The following is a 14,083-nucleotide window of genomic DNA, read 5'->3' on the forward strand; positions in this document are numbered from 1 at the left end:
CCAATAAACATGTGGTTATGTTCAACCTCCCCAGCATCCTGTCCACGTCCTCGGGAGTCACAGGATCAAACTCCTCCCAGATAACATTCTCAAGATCCGCCTCGGACACCTCGCCTGAACCCACCCAGGCCGTCCCGAATTTGAGCGATTTTATCGTGCAGATAATGCGCAAAATCCTCAGCACGCCCTTGCAAGTTACACAGGCATTGAAAAAAGTGACTTATGAATATTTTTCACACTAATGACCATTACAATATCTCCACGGTCATGTGACTTATATTTGGATGCTTGACAACTGACTCACATTTATGACAGTTGCAGTGTCCCGGGGTCTTGTGATCACCTTTTGTGACCCTCTGATAAACAGAGTCAATGGGGAAGCTGGATTCATTTAAAAACGGTGTTACTAATTTAACAACTGCAGTGATTCAGTTAACAAATGTGACAAAAGAAGTCATAAAATGAGGCAGAACTCACTTAACAAATTTCTCACTTAGCAACATAAATTTTGTGCTCAATTGTGGTCATAAATCAAGGACTACTTGTAGTCTCTTTCAATTGTAAGATTTGAAAATACTGGGATAAATAAATAGGAAGATTTTGTGAAAAATGATTGAATTAAGCCAGAGGCAGGAAGTCACAAGACCCTGAACAAAAAGAAATTGTCTTATTTATTTGGCAATAAATAAATAAAGGAGCGGACAGAACTGAATTTTGAAAGAGCTCCTTAGTGTGAAAAAAAAATCAACCTTCTAAAGGTAACCTGGACCCAATATATAAAAAAACAATTATCATTTTATAAAATGAAGTCATAAAACATTCAGTTATTTCTAGAAACAGACTTAAGTTGTCATACATCTGCTGGGAGGGAGGCACAAACATAGCAGGGCCAGAAATATCTCACTTCTAAAGAGGTTCGAACAGAGGAGATGTGAAGGTCAAAAGGTAAGAGAAAGTGAGTTACTGCTTCAAATAAAAGTGCTATGTGGCCTTCCATTGCTTTTTTTCCAAAAGATTGAAACTATACTGGACACACAATGTCTGAAGCATGCTTAATCTTGCTTTCAGTTCCATAAGGAGCATTTCTTAATTAAAAGAGGGATTAAAATCTATGATACAACTAAATACTGCTTCTGATTAAAGGAGTAAAACAATCTATATTTTTAAGTAGGATACAAGATATTTTTTCCTAGATATACAGTATATATTACATCTAAATCTACTAAGTGTGATTGAATTTTTTTTCTACCTTCTTTCACAAATATATTAATTATGCACCAAAACCTTTGAGAACATTTGCTTTCTTTCTCAAACCACAGTTAAAAGACATACATGAAGTAAGTTAATAGTAATCTAGAGAAAAAGCTGGAGACAGGAGCACAGGACCCCCCTTCAAAGTAAAAATTCATACATGTCATTTGGGAACACTCTTAAAAAGTTGGTACTAACATGGACAGTTGCTAGCTTGTCATATTATAGTTACCCATGCTACCTGAAGTCAATAAAGCACAGCATCCCACAGCACAAAATATGCTAAGCTTAAGCCATGGTTTACAAACTGGAATGGCTAGAATTATATTAGCATCCTACATCTAAAGAAAATAAAGGATGGCATATAAACTGCAGTTCAGTAGTCTGACTGGATCTATGGCTACTGATGCATGGTCCCTGAAAAAGATTTCCTGAACTTTCACTTCCTAGCGGTTTTCTTCTGTTCCATAAACAACTTTAATCTCCCTGTCATGGACACTCTCATATAATAATAAAGCTTATCTATGAACTGCAGATAGATTATATCCAACTCAGCCCAACTCATTAGGTCAAGCACAAATAGTAGGTCATTTACTAATATATTGCCCTTGAAACAGAAATTTACAAGATCCAAAATTGCTAGTGAGATGGAAGACAAGCATCTATCATTTCCTCTAGAGCACATGATTCTCTAGTTCTAGCTAGTCTTTCTTCAAAATAATTCCGAATGAAAATCTGTTTTGTGCTTTTTGGTGGGCCCATAATAAAGCTTAACAGTAGTTCAGATGAGTTTAGCAAGAACAGCCAGAGTAACTGGTGGGTTTGATTAGAACGATACTTTCCTAATTAGAAATCACATTTTCTATTTAGAACAGGTTGCATAGAATCATCTACTAAACATACCCTTTATAGTTTAGACATACTTACCATTCTTAGCAAATTATCAGATTTTGCTTAATCTAGTGTGTATACTATACATAATTCTTAACAGACACTATGTTATAAAACCTACAGGTGCTAGAGCTGATGCCGAACGTATTTTATTCAGTTTTGAATTCTGTAAAGAAATCAATTTCTGTACATCATTTAATCCTGTGTAATCAATATCTGTCCTCTAATAAAAGGATACGAGAAGCGATCATTCCATGTTGCTCTTTCAACATAATCCAGCATAACAACAGCTTTAATAGTTGTGAGAAGCTTGTTCCATGTTTCATCAAAATCAACTACTCGTGGTTTCAAGGACATTGTGGGGAAGTAAAATGAATCTGGAAAAAAAATCCAAATTATTAATTATATCTACTGCAAATATGATTATATATTTTTGAGATATCAATCTTATTTTTTCTGTTAAAATATCTATGTCAAAAACATTCTACATTGCTGGCAAGGCTAGTACTTCCTCTGCACTTTCCTACTGAACTCTACCATTCACTACTCCTAAAAAGGTGCAATTACTTTATCCTTATATCATTACTACTGCCACCTGAATTACAAATCCTAAATCAGGGTAGAATATTTTGGATGAAACTCAAATAGATCAATTTCCAGCAAAACTTTTTAGGTGAAAAGAAGTATAAAGATAACATAGTATCAAGAAAAATAGCTTATTTCTATTATCTATTATATTTTGCAATACATAATGAAATCTGAAGAGCAGGTTGGCTATTATAATGGTTTAATTAAATCAAATAGCTAGACTACTGGGGGAGCCCCTAAATTAACTTTTCTTATGACCAATTAAAACAAGACAAAAGGCCAAATTGGTGAACTATTTTTGACATGGGCGGTGACTTGTAATTGGGAGTAATGGTTCATCAGCACAGCTTGAGCACTTTTTATAAAAACATTACATTACTAGAATCCGTACAAGATGTAACATCTGTACTCATCATGGTTTTGTCAGCAAATTACTTTTTCCAAGTGCCTTATAATCTGGCTGCCCTTCTATATCGCAAACTCTAAACTAGAGCACAATCTCCTGTTATCCTTTTTTTTTCTTTCTCCCCAGCATTGGGAAAGCAAAGTAAATATCCTATGTCTGCTTGATATGGCATGAGGCCATCCTCGTGGAGAAAAAAAAAAACGCTATTAAGGGGGGGGGGGGAACGTCTTTGAGATGTACAATTTAAATATAACTCTCTAATTTTTTTAGGATCCGGCTAGAGTTTAATCATCATTTTTGCATTCTTTATTCTGGATCGACAAGCAAAAAAACCTCAAAAACAAAACAACAACCATCGGCAGAAGCTGGGACACCCCGGAGTTTTTGAAGGCAATTTACCTTATATCTCATCACCGAGATTAAAGGAAATAACACGGGTTTTGGGTTGTTTTTGTTTTTAAACACTATATCAGCCGGTTTGCTTTCGGGATGGTGAAAATCTTCTTTTTTTCAACCCAGCCATCCCCCCCTCTTCCCCCCCCCCACACCTTGATTATGGATTAGAAACAAAAACACCGCTGCGGACCGGGAGATCCTATATGAATTTTCTGCCCTCATCCACTGACGCGGGGATCTGGTGGATGCCTTGCGGGGTCAAGGCCTGCTCGGTGCCCATTTCCAGCATCCTTCCACACCGGGGCAGCCTTTAACGTCCTGCCGATTTCCACAGGGACTAAGCCGGCACGGATGTCAGCCGATCCCGCTTGAAACGGGTTTGTTGTACCGCCACCCCCAGACACAGGCACGCGCGTGTTTGTGTGTGTTTTTGTGCGTGTGCGTGTGTGTCTCGCATACTCACACTGAATGCCGACAGCGGGCGGGTGGTGGTGGTGGTGGGGGAAGGAAGGAGAGAAGCCAAGCGGTGGTCGGCTAAAGGGATTCGGGCGAGGCGGGTGGGTTGTCAGTGCAACGAGGACGGAGCTAACCGGGACGAGGGGAATTAAAGAGAGAGAGAGGGAGAGGCAGGGAGGCACCGGATCCTCCGGGGAGCGATGAAAGGAGATCTCGCGGAGGGAGAGGGGGGGGGAGAGGGAAGATTGGAGAAGGAAGAGCGTCTCCCCCACCACTCACACACATGCACCCCCGTAGCCTCTTCCCTTTTGCTTGTTACCTGGCAACAGGGGAGGCCTGGGTCAGCGTCGCGTTCCCCACGCCCTCGCCGCACCGTGTGTATCTCGCGCGCAGATTGATCTTCCAGACCTTCCTCACAGGGTTGCCATTACCCAGCCGCCACGGCTGCCCGTTGAACCCCGCCCACTGGGCTCCTATTGGCTCGGAGCGGGCGGAGTGTATGGGGGGGTTGTGGGTCAGAGGGGGCGCGACCATTTCACCGCTCTTTTCTTTGACGCCCTCCGAAGCCTAAAGGCAGTCGTTTTGTTTCCCCCACCCCCCACCACTACACCTTTTCTCAGTATGTCAAGCCGCCCTGTCAGACAGTGCGCCACGGCCTAACACCAATAATAACCTGACTCCTTTTCATCGCTCTTTTTTTTTTTTTTTACTTCTCCTTCCCTCCCAGGCTGTGGGGAGAGTTGGTTTCGCCCCGTATATGGGACACGAGAAGGGCCAAACAAACACGCCGCTGCCGTTCCTTCACATACATGAATAAATGCAGCTTCCTCCGGCGTAACGGAGGGGTTGGATTGCGCAGGCGCAGTCAGACTTTAACCTGTGCGGTGGGGTTTCCCTGTCTCAGGTGAGTCTCAGGTGAGAGCGCGCTGCTTTCCGATCAAAGAGGGAAGGGTGGGAATGTAGTCGACTCCCGCTCTCTCTTTCTTTTGAAAGAAGCCTTTTCAGAATAGGTAAAAAAAAAATTCGATATATCTAACGGAGGGAAACAATAGTCCTCCGGTTAAATTGCTGCTTCGGTTCCTCGATTTACTATATTTCGCTTTTCCCTCAGGAGCTCAACACTCGCCTTCGGGTTTCACCCCCTCGAGGTGATCTGAGACTGGCCCAGTGAGCGTCGGCGGCTGAGGGGGTTGTTGGACTGAATCCAGGTCATATAAAGGACCGCGGGATGTGCCTGATCGGAACCTGCCGGGCTCGGAGAGCTGATGAGGGGGCTGTAACTTTGCAGCATAATCGTGGCTCCGATTTCACGGTTGGTTCTTTGGGCTTTTAACTTTATACGAACCTCCCCCCCCCCAAAGGTTAGATTTATCTGAGATTTACCATCCGAATATTAAAACGTTTGACAAGATACTGTGATACAGAATCAAATTTGGTGTTGGAAAGCCTGCTTTTTCACAAGCCCGGACAGAGATGTCCATAGACGTTTTGAAATTTATGTAATAACTGTCCCTCAAGTCCAAAACTGACAGTTGTGATTCCTGTAAATCAAAACCCCAGGTATTTTAATAACCCGTCCCTTAAATGTCTGTGGAGATTCTCGGTCATCCGGGTCGTGGTTGTCCCAAAGGTGCTTTTTTCAAAAGGCAACTGGACTTTTTGGTTTTCCTTTGAAGATGTTTCATTTCTTATCCAAGAAGCTTCTTCAGCTCTGACAGGATAGTGGGGAATGGAAGGATTTATACTACTTGCAGACAACTGGTCATTTGTATCCTTTTAGAGAGTGATTGAGGAATTTAAATCCTCACCATCCAGTCAGAGCTGAAGAAGCTTCTTGGATGAGAAGCGAAATGTCTTCAAAGAAAAAACCAGAAAGTCCAGTTGCCTCTTGAAAAAAGCACCTTTGGGACAACTCACCCCCCCTTTTTTTTTTGCTTTCAACAAATGCAGGAATAGGAAGGCATTAAAGTGAGCGCTAGTTTTTCAACTTCCTCTTTAATTTAGGCCCTCACCTTGTGTGATTAGCCCCCAAGTGAACAGCTGCTGGAGAGAGAGTGGTGAAGGAGAAATAAACTCATAACTTCTAGAGAGAATAACATAACTTAAAAGCCTTATTTCCTGGCATAAAACTTAATCTTGATGACTTTGCAGATATATCCTACGTAATTTGTTTAGCAAGAGATTCTTCTATTTTATTCTTTTCAATTCTATACCCTGCTATTTCCCAGTTGACTTTTTATGCAGGTACAGCTTTCATATTTTTCTTGAGATCAGGCAAACTATACACTGCCCCCTGCTGCATACAGAAATGTATATTCCCTAGGAGAAGTACAGTATGTGGAAAAAATCAGGACATTTTGAATGTACTTTTTCCAAGTAATAATTTATTAAAGGGCATAAGCCAGGGCTGAAATGCTACCGGTTTGGGCCAGTTCGCCCAAATCGGTAGTAAAAAATGCTATTGATTTGCCGAACCGGTAGTAAGAAATGTAAAAAAAAAGTTCCAACGATCAGCTGAGCGACGCGCAATCATGGGAACTTTTTTTTTTTTTTTTTACTTTTTAGGCCTTTTTTTACTACCAATTTGGGCGACTAGGTAGTAAAAATGCTTTTAAAAAGTTTTTAAAAAGAGGCTCTCTTTTTAAAATCACAGCTCTGCCGCACGATTGTTGGAACCTTTTTTTTTTTTTTACTTTTTAAAAGCATTTTTTACTACCTATTCACCCGAGCCAGTAGTAAAAAATGCTTTTAAAAGGTTTTTTAAAAGGTTCCCCTGCGCGCCACAGCTGATCAGCCCCCCCCCGCGCTGTTCTACTTACCTTCCCAAGCCTTTGGTGTGCACTGTGCGCACACAGTGCACGTTTGGTGCATGGCGCACATGTGCGGCCAGCGAACCAGTAGTAAACCGGTTCAGATTTCACCACTGGCATAAGCCAGTGGTGGATTGCTACCGGTTCGTCCTGGATCTAGCTGCCATAAACATCAGTGATAAATAGGAATAACAAAATAGAATAAGTTCCTCTTTAAAATATGTAAAAGTAATTTTTCAATCTTCTGGAAGTTGGTAAGAACAATCTAGAGTCATTTCTGCTAAAGCTACTACATTTAAAAAAAAAATTGGGGGGGGGGTAAAAATTTTTGGTCACCTGTTTTACCACAGGGTAATTCTGGATGGTTTATAATCTTTTAATTTGCATGTCATGGGAATGATCTCACCAGAGGTAAGAATCCTTATACCCCCAACTCGTATTGACTCACACTTACCGTATTTTTCAGAGTATAAGACGCTGTGGAGTATAAGACACACCTTATTTTGAGGGGAGGAAAGTAAGAAAAAAAAATTCTGCTTGAGAGGCTGTCCGTTTGAGAGGCTGCATTTGCAGCCTCCAAAAGCTCCATTTGCAAAGGAGCTTCTCTTTGCAAAGGCAGCCTCTCAAACGGACCTTTTGGAGGCTGTTTGAGAGGCTCTCTGTTTGGGAGGCTCCATTTGCAGCCTCCAAAGCTCCAAAAGGGTGGGGGCCAGCGGGTGGGCAGGGCTACATGTGGTATATAAGACGCACCCAAATTTTCACCCTCTTTTAGGGGGAAAAAGTGCATCTTATACTCTGAAAAATATGGTACATTTTCTGATGTCCATTGACACCACTAATTCCTTTTGGTGGTTTTGCAGATTAAAAATGTCAGCTGACCTCTGTCTCTCTAACCTCTTTGTTGCTGTGACTCATTACTACTTTTCAGTGGTGAAATGTAAAATTTGTTTCTACTGGTTCTGTGGGCATGGCTTGGTGTGTGTGGGGGGTAATATGACTGAGTGGGCATGGCCACCTTTTTTTTTTAACTTTTAAAACCATTTTTGTACAACCTCTTTGGCCAAAGAAGTTATAAAAAAATGCTTTTAAAAGCCTCTGACGATCCCAGCTGAGCTGTGCGATCATCAGAGGCTTTTTTTTTCTTTTAAAAGCATTTTTTCGGCTGAAGAGGTTGTAGAAAAAACGCTTTTAAAAATTAAAAAAAAGCCTCTGATGCTCGCGCGGCTCAGCTGGGCATGTGGGGGGCAGGGATTTTTGCTACCGGTTCTCTGAACCTCCCACCACCATCGCTACCGGATTGAGTGATCCGGTCCAAACCGGGAGCATTTCACCCCTGCTACCTTTAAATCTTAAAAAAGCAAAAGCTGGGGTTTATTATTTATCTCATTTATATCCCACCAATATTATTTTTTCAAATAGCTGAAGGCAGCAAAGGGGCATGGTGAGTCTGTGGTTAGAACTGAGACTTGACGATTGGCAAGTCCAACTTTGAGACTTGGGTACAGTGTGGTGGGGCAAGCTTCCACCACTCGTTTCAGCTTCTGCCCACCTAAACAGTTTGAAAGCATGTAAAAACGTCAGTAGATAAATAGGTACCACTTTGGTTGGAACCCATGTGGGGACAAAAAAGGAGAGGCCCCCATTGGGTGCCCTTTGGGCAATGATGACATCATCAACCTTGGTGGTTGCTTCCAAGTCCTATTGGCTACTGATCTCTGCTTTCTTCAATGCAGGCTTTCTATACATCCCCATATGCTAAATAAATAACTCAGCAGCAAACATATACAACACACCTTCCTCCTCCAAAGTTACCTATACTCCAAAGTATAGGTAATCTATAGGATAGGGTTCCTTCCTGCAAACCTTTTAGACCTGCAAACTACCTATGCAGTCTGGCATGCTTAGCAATCCCTACTGTTTACACTTCTTGGGCCTGCTTTAGTGGACACTAAATACCCTCAACAGTATTGAATGGAAGGTTTCATAAAATCTGTTTAATGAGATCCTGGTGCATATATTTCTTCACTGACTATTCTGTAAGAATTTACGAGCTGGAATAAACGCCACTCAAATCATGTTTTCAGTGAGGGAAAAGTGGCTTATATTGTTATACTCTGATGGAAACGTTATCACCGACTTGCCAAGTTTTTATAAGCAGCTATTGCTGTAAGAATGTTCAGAGGTGTCTTAACCTTGGAATGTCCCAAAAGTACTTTTTCAAGAGGCAATTGGACTTAGTGGTTTTTCTTTGAAGATGTTTCGCTTCTCATCCAAGATCTTCTTCAGTTCTGACTGGATGGTGGGGAATGGAAGGATTTATACTCCTTGCAGATAGCTAGTAATTTGCATTCTTTTAGCTGCCTGAAGGTTTATCTGTGTCATGAGGGTCACCTGTTTGGTGCAAATGGGTGTGGAGCCTCCTTGGAAGTGCGGAAAGGACTGTGTTGTAGACTGGAGATAGATGATGTCATATACCTCCCCCTCTGTTGAGAGAGGGTTGTTCAATTTTGACATAGATGGCCTCTTTGACCCCTCTTTCAAACCAATGCTCCTCTCTGTCCAAAAGACTTTTGAAGATTTTGCTGTCTTCAAAAGAGTTGCCTTTTTCTTTTAAATACAGATGGACTGCTGAATCTAGTCCTGATGGGTTTGTTCTACAGTAGTGGCCAAAATTGTGGAAACCTTTTGGGAAAAATGTATTTTTTGAGGTTTGATGGCTAATAACACCACTTTTTTGGGGGGAGTTTCAAGATAATCATATTCCACTGCTGGAATGGCCTGGAAATAGTCCAGACCTTAACCCAATTGAAAATATGGAGCCGACTAAAGAAACTTGTTAGTCAGAAGCGACCCTGCAATAAAACCCAGGTAATAGAAGCAATCATTCAATCTTGGTTTCACATTATAACAGCCGTAAAAGACTTGGTTCACTCCATGGGAAGATGTTGTAAGGCCCTAATTCATGCTAAAAGTTGCCCAGCGAAGTATTAACTGACATAATAATTTTTGTATAGCTCATTTTTCTATTTTTCTAATTTTTGTATATTGTTTTTTCTATGTGTTTCATTTTTCTTCTTTATACTGCAACTGCTATTCTAATAGCAAATCCTTCATAAAGGTTATTGCATTACATTCTTGATTAACTTATCTTTCCATTGATATATAATTTTATGGTATTACTCCTTAAAAAAGTGGTGTTATTAGCTAGCTTTAGAAAATACACTTTTCCCAAAAGGTTTCCACGTTTTTGGCCACTACTGTATGTTGTGCCATGCGTTTATGAAGTGAATGAGAAGCAAAATATCTTTTTAAAAAATCCCAGAAAGTCCCATTGCCTCTTGAAAAAGCACCTTTGGGACAACCATGACCTGGATGACTGAGAATCTCCACAGACATTAATCTTGGAATGATGTCATCAGACTTCCATTTTATCCTTTTTATTTTGTTTTTATTTTTTCTTATTTTGCTTTGATTTGTGTTTTATTTTCTTATATTTATACATTTTAATTGGCAATTCTGTACAGTGGTTTTATTGACTTTATTGTATTTGAGACTGCTTTTTTGTGCTGTTTTTAATTGTAGCTAGTTTGCTGGTCATTCATAACTAAATACAATGGGATTGGCCCACCCCATTTACTCTGACAGAGGGAGCTTGCTGCAGATCCCATTGGTCAAGGAATTTCAACTAGCAGGATCTTGGAAAAAGAGCCTTTTATTATGACCTCCTGCGCTCTGCATCATCTTACTGTCAGAGGTGAGATCCAATACCACAGTTTTCACCTTTCAGAAGGGCCTTAAAATCTGGGTTTGCCTTAGGTAACCAATGGGGAGATGCTATGCTGGAGGTATTTGTGGAACAATAGACAAAAGCCCATTCCTGTACTGTTCATGTTCTTGGTTTTTTATATTTATGTAATTGCTGTTAATTTTAATGCTTTTATATTTATAATTGTATTACATTGAAGACCAGAGTTGCATTGAATAGGAAGATGGGTCGTTACTTAAGGAACATCTCATCCCAATGTGATTGGTCTGACACACCCATGCTGGCAGAGGGCGCATGTTGTGGGCCTCATCGGCCAGGGAGTTCTGATTGGTCCCTGTCCCCCATCCCCCATCCCCATGAGATTGGCTCCCGCCCTAGTGACCTTTTGCAAGAGCTTGAATACCTGGCTCCGCCAGTTGGCTTGATCCAATAGGGGAGCGTCATGCTGGAGATGGTTGATAAATTAACAACAGATCCCACATCTCCACCCACTTTCCCGCTCATACCATATCTTCCCCCATCTTTTAGTTAAAGCTGATGTTGTATTTTTATAGTATTTTATTATTATATGCATGTTTCTGTATAGTTTTAGTCTGTTAAACATTGTAAGCCAGAGTCACCTCATGGTGAGATGGATGGCAAACAAATTTAATAAATAAATATATAAAAATATAAATCCAGTAAGTAAATAAAATTATTTCACATCATATTTTAAATGTTTTACCAAATTTTCTTGACATGCTAACTCTGAAATCAAATTTTCAAAAAAGGAGTGGTGTGATCTTGCAAAATACACATTTTAAAAAATTGAATTCAATCACTATGTTTTATATGTGCATCTTGCTTAGGAACACTCTTCCCAGAACAGAAATCACATGAGTACTGTGCTCATACCAACTTCAGATACTTTCCCAATTAAATTACTGGAGTTTTGTGGAGTTTGATAACACTTGCATTTATAATACAACTAGCTGGATACCTGTGCTTCGCTATGAAACTATGTGATCGGGCTTGATAAATCAACACTTACAGCTTGAAAATTAATGAGTAGTTATGATCGGCCTCTCCCCTCTCCTCCTCTCCCTCAGCCTTGCCCCACAGAACCCTATCCTATCCTATCCTATCCTATCCTATCCTATCCTATCCTATCCTATCCTATCCTATCCTATCCTATCCTATCCCCCTTCTCTCCTTCAGCCTTGCCCCACAGAAGCCTCCCCTATCCTACCCTCTTTTCTCCCTCAGCCTTGTCCCACAGAAGCCTCCCCTATCCTATCGCCTGGTTGCTGCTGTGAAAATAAAACTGAAAGTTTTACTTTCCTCTCCTCAGCTTGTGTTTTGCATTTGGAACAGATTTCTTTTCAGGTGGGGAGGGGGAGTAGAACTCCTTAGCATCAGAGCGTGTTAATCATAATATAGGAAATATTAATGCTCTGATGGTCATTTTGAAAAATCCTTTCTTAGTGAACACCTAGAAGCCAAGAGGAACATACGTGGCAAATTTCAAGTTTGTAGGCTTTACGGTTCTGCAGATTTCGTGATTACAGTGTGAGTGGTTTTCGCTTATATATATATATAGATGGGTCAGTATTTAATGGTGGTTCATAGTTGTCCTAAAGAGAAATGTCAGCATTCAAGATGAAGTTTTGGGTCTCAAATTTAGCCCTCTGCTTCCAGCAGCAATTAATTCCTTCAAAAATAGGATCTCATACCCAAAATGTAAATGGAAGATAAAAGGCATGATGGTACTTTCTAGAAGATATTTTTATTTCCTCAGGGTTTAGTAATCTCCTTAGTGATAACCCCGGAAGCCAGACTTCTGTGATGAGCCACATAACTCAATCTTTCTCAAACGTCAGATGCATTTGATTACAGTTCTTATCTCTACCCTACTGACTGTAAATGACAGAAGTTATAATCCTAGGGTGTATGTATGTAGCATACGCTGGAAGGAAAATGATCTATCATTCTGAGTCCTTACCAAATAATCACTAGATTAAAAAAATATCTGAGAATTTTATCCACAATCATTACATGGGTGATGATTTTATTAGAACCAGAAATGTAGTAATAGCAATACAAAGGATAAGTGTAGACTTGGAAGAAAATTGGGACCCTTTGAGAGAAAATACAGCCAAGAAAGAGTAGTCTAATTATTTTCTTTCTTAACCCCATTCCTTATTATACAGATAAACATTTATCTGCTGATCAGTTGTTTCTCCAGGCATGTTAAAGGCAGATAAAATTCCTCTGCAATCAGTTAAACTGAATCACAAAAACAGACACATTCAAACACCCAAGATGGTTGTTGTGTTGGCCAGTTTTCATAAAAATTGGTGGAGTGGTTTCAAAACGAAATGGTGGAACTCTTTATCTTAAAAAACTGGTTTTCACTGGGAAAGAGCCTCAGAGTACGGCAAAATGAAAGCTGAAAAAGAACTTCCAAGGCAGGGCAACCTAAAGCTATCTAGATATATTTGAACATGGTTAATATGAGAGATGATGCAATTTGTAGTTCATACCAATGTGCATGTTTTGAAACTTAATCATATGCATGTTTGTTCTCCTTATCTTGTTGGTAGTATTAAGGAGAAAAATTGTATTCTATCTTTCCTATATCAGACTCAGAATTTTATTATCCTTCCAGTGATGAATAAATAGAGCAGATTTTAAAAAAACTGAGAGAAACCTTTGCTCTGCTTTTTGTATTTGTAATGGTTATAGTAGTCAGTAGGATGAAGATAGATGGTGGTGGTGGTGGTGTTTGCAAATAAGGGAGAAGGGAATCACACTGCCAAAAGTCATTCATTTGGGGACAAAATGCTGCATTCTAGACTGTGTTATCTTGGGGATCATTCAGCAGATTCAGGAATTAAAATTACATGTTATGAAGCAGGGGTGGATTCTACTTACCTTTATTACCGGTTCGCAACAGGATCGTGCGTATGTGCAAATCAGCTATGACAACATCCGGGGCAATGGGCGGAGCCTCCCACCAGTTTTATTGCCGGTTCTTGCGAACCGGTCCAAACCAAGGGCAACCTACCACTGGTGTGGAGGTTCAGCATTGGTAGAACATGGTGAGTTTTGCCCATTGCTATAAACAGTCCATGCTAGATAATCATCTCTGCACTGTACCACCTTGAAAAAAAAGTTACACCTGTTTAAGGAGATGACTCAGTGCAAAGCATTTGTAACTCTTTTCCAGGCTCACATTCAAGCTGAAAGAAAGTCAAGCTGCTTAATGAATAGTGGTAGATACTGTTCCTCAGTTTGAATGGTGTCCAAAGCACTCCTACACATTTTCTATTATTGTAGGGCCTTGTTTTTTTATATATATCTAATTATTCATGGAAAGTTTTTAGTTATTGAATTCTTAATTTTTACATGCCTCAGCTGCAATGATCAAAATGATACTTCACAGATCTCTACATTTATTGTAATCTGAAATCAGCCTAACGTGTTGCTTGCATAAAATCCAATAGAATATAATATACTGTATGATCACCGTACACATTT

General features: G+C 40.2%; 2 protein-coding genes across 4 annotated transcripts in view; one reads left to right on the forward strand and one right to left on the reverse strand.

Annotated features, from left to right (window-relative positions):
- The window catches only part of CUL2 (cullin 2), a 51,443-nt gene extending 46,698 nt beyond the window's left edge, over nt 1-4,745 (reverse strand). Inside the window, exons 1-2 of one of the 3 annotated variants that reach the window (XM_060683833.2) lie at nt 4,308-4,745; nt 2,381-2,519 (exon numbers count right to left, since the gene is read on the reverse strand). In XM_060683833.2, the coding sequence (XP_060539816.2) occupies nt 2,381-2,499 (119 nt within the window). In that variant the 5' untranslated portion in view covers nt 2,500-2,519; nt 4,308-4,745. Of the gene's footprint in view, nt 1-2,380; nt 2,520-3,995 lie in introns of all 3 variants that reach the window. The other 2 variants (XM_087893022.1, XM_034401996.3) reach the window with 2 other exon arrangements.
- A 535-nt stretch (nt 4,746-5,280) lies between these two features.
- CREM (cAMP responsive element modulator) overlaps nt 5,281-14,083 on the forward strand; it is a 42,550-nt gene continuing 33,747 nt past the window's right edge. The window contains exon 1 of the mRNA XM_087893025.1: nt 5,281-5,300. The gene's annotated coding sequence lies outside the window, so the exon portion shown is untranslated. The remainder of the gene's footprint in view (nt 5,301-14,083) is intronic.

This window comes from Pantherophis guttatus, chromosome 4 (assembly GCF_059756535.1).
Source record: "Pantherophis guttatus breed Tessera chromosome 4, ASM5975653v1, whole genome shotgun sequence".
In the NCBI taxonomy this organism is placed as follows: domain Eukaryota; kingdom Metazoa; phylum Chordata; class Lepidosauria; order Squamata; family Colubridae; genus Pantherophis; species Pantherophis guttatus.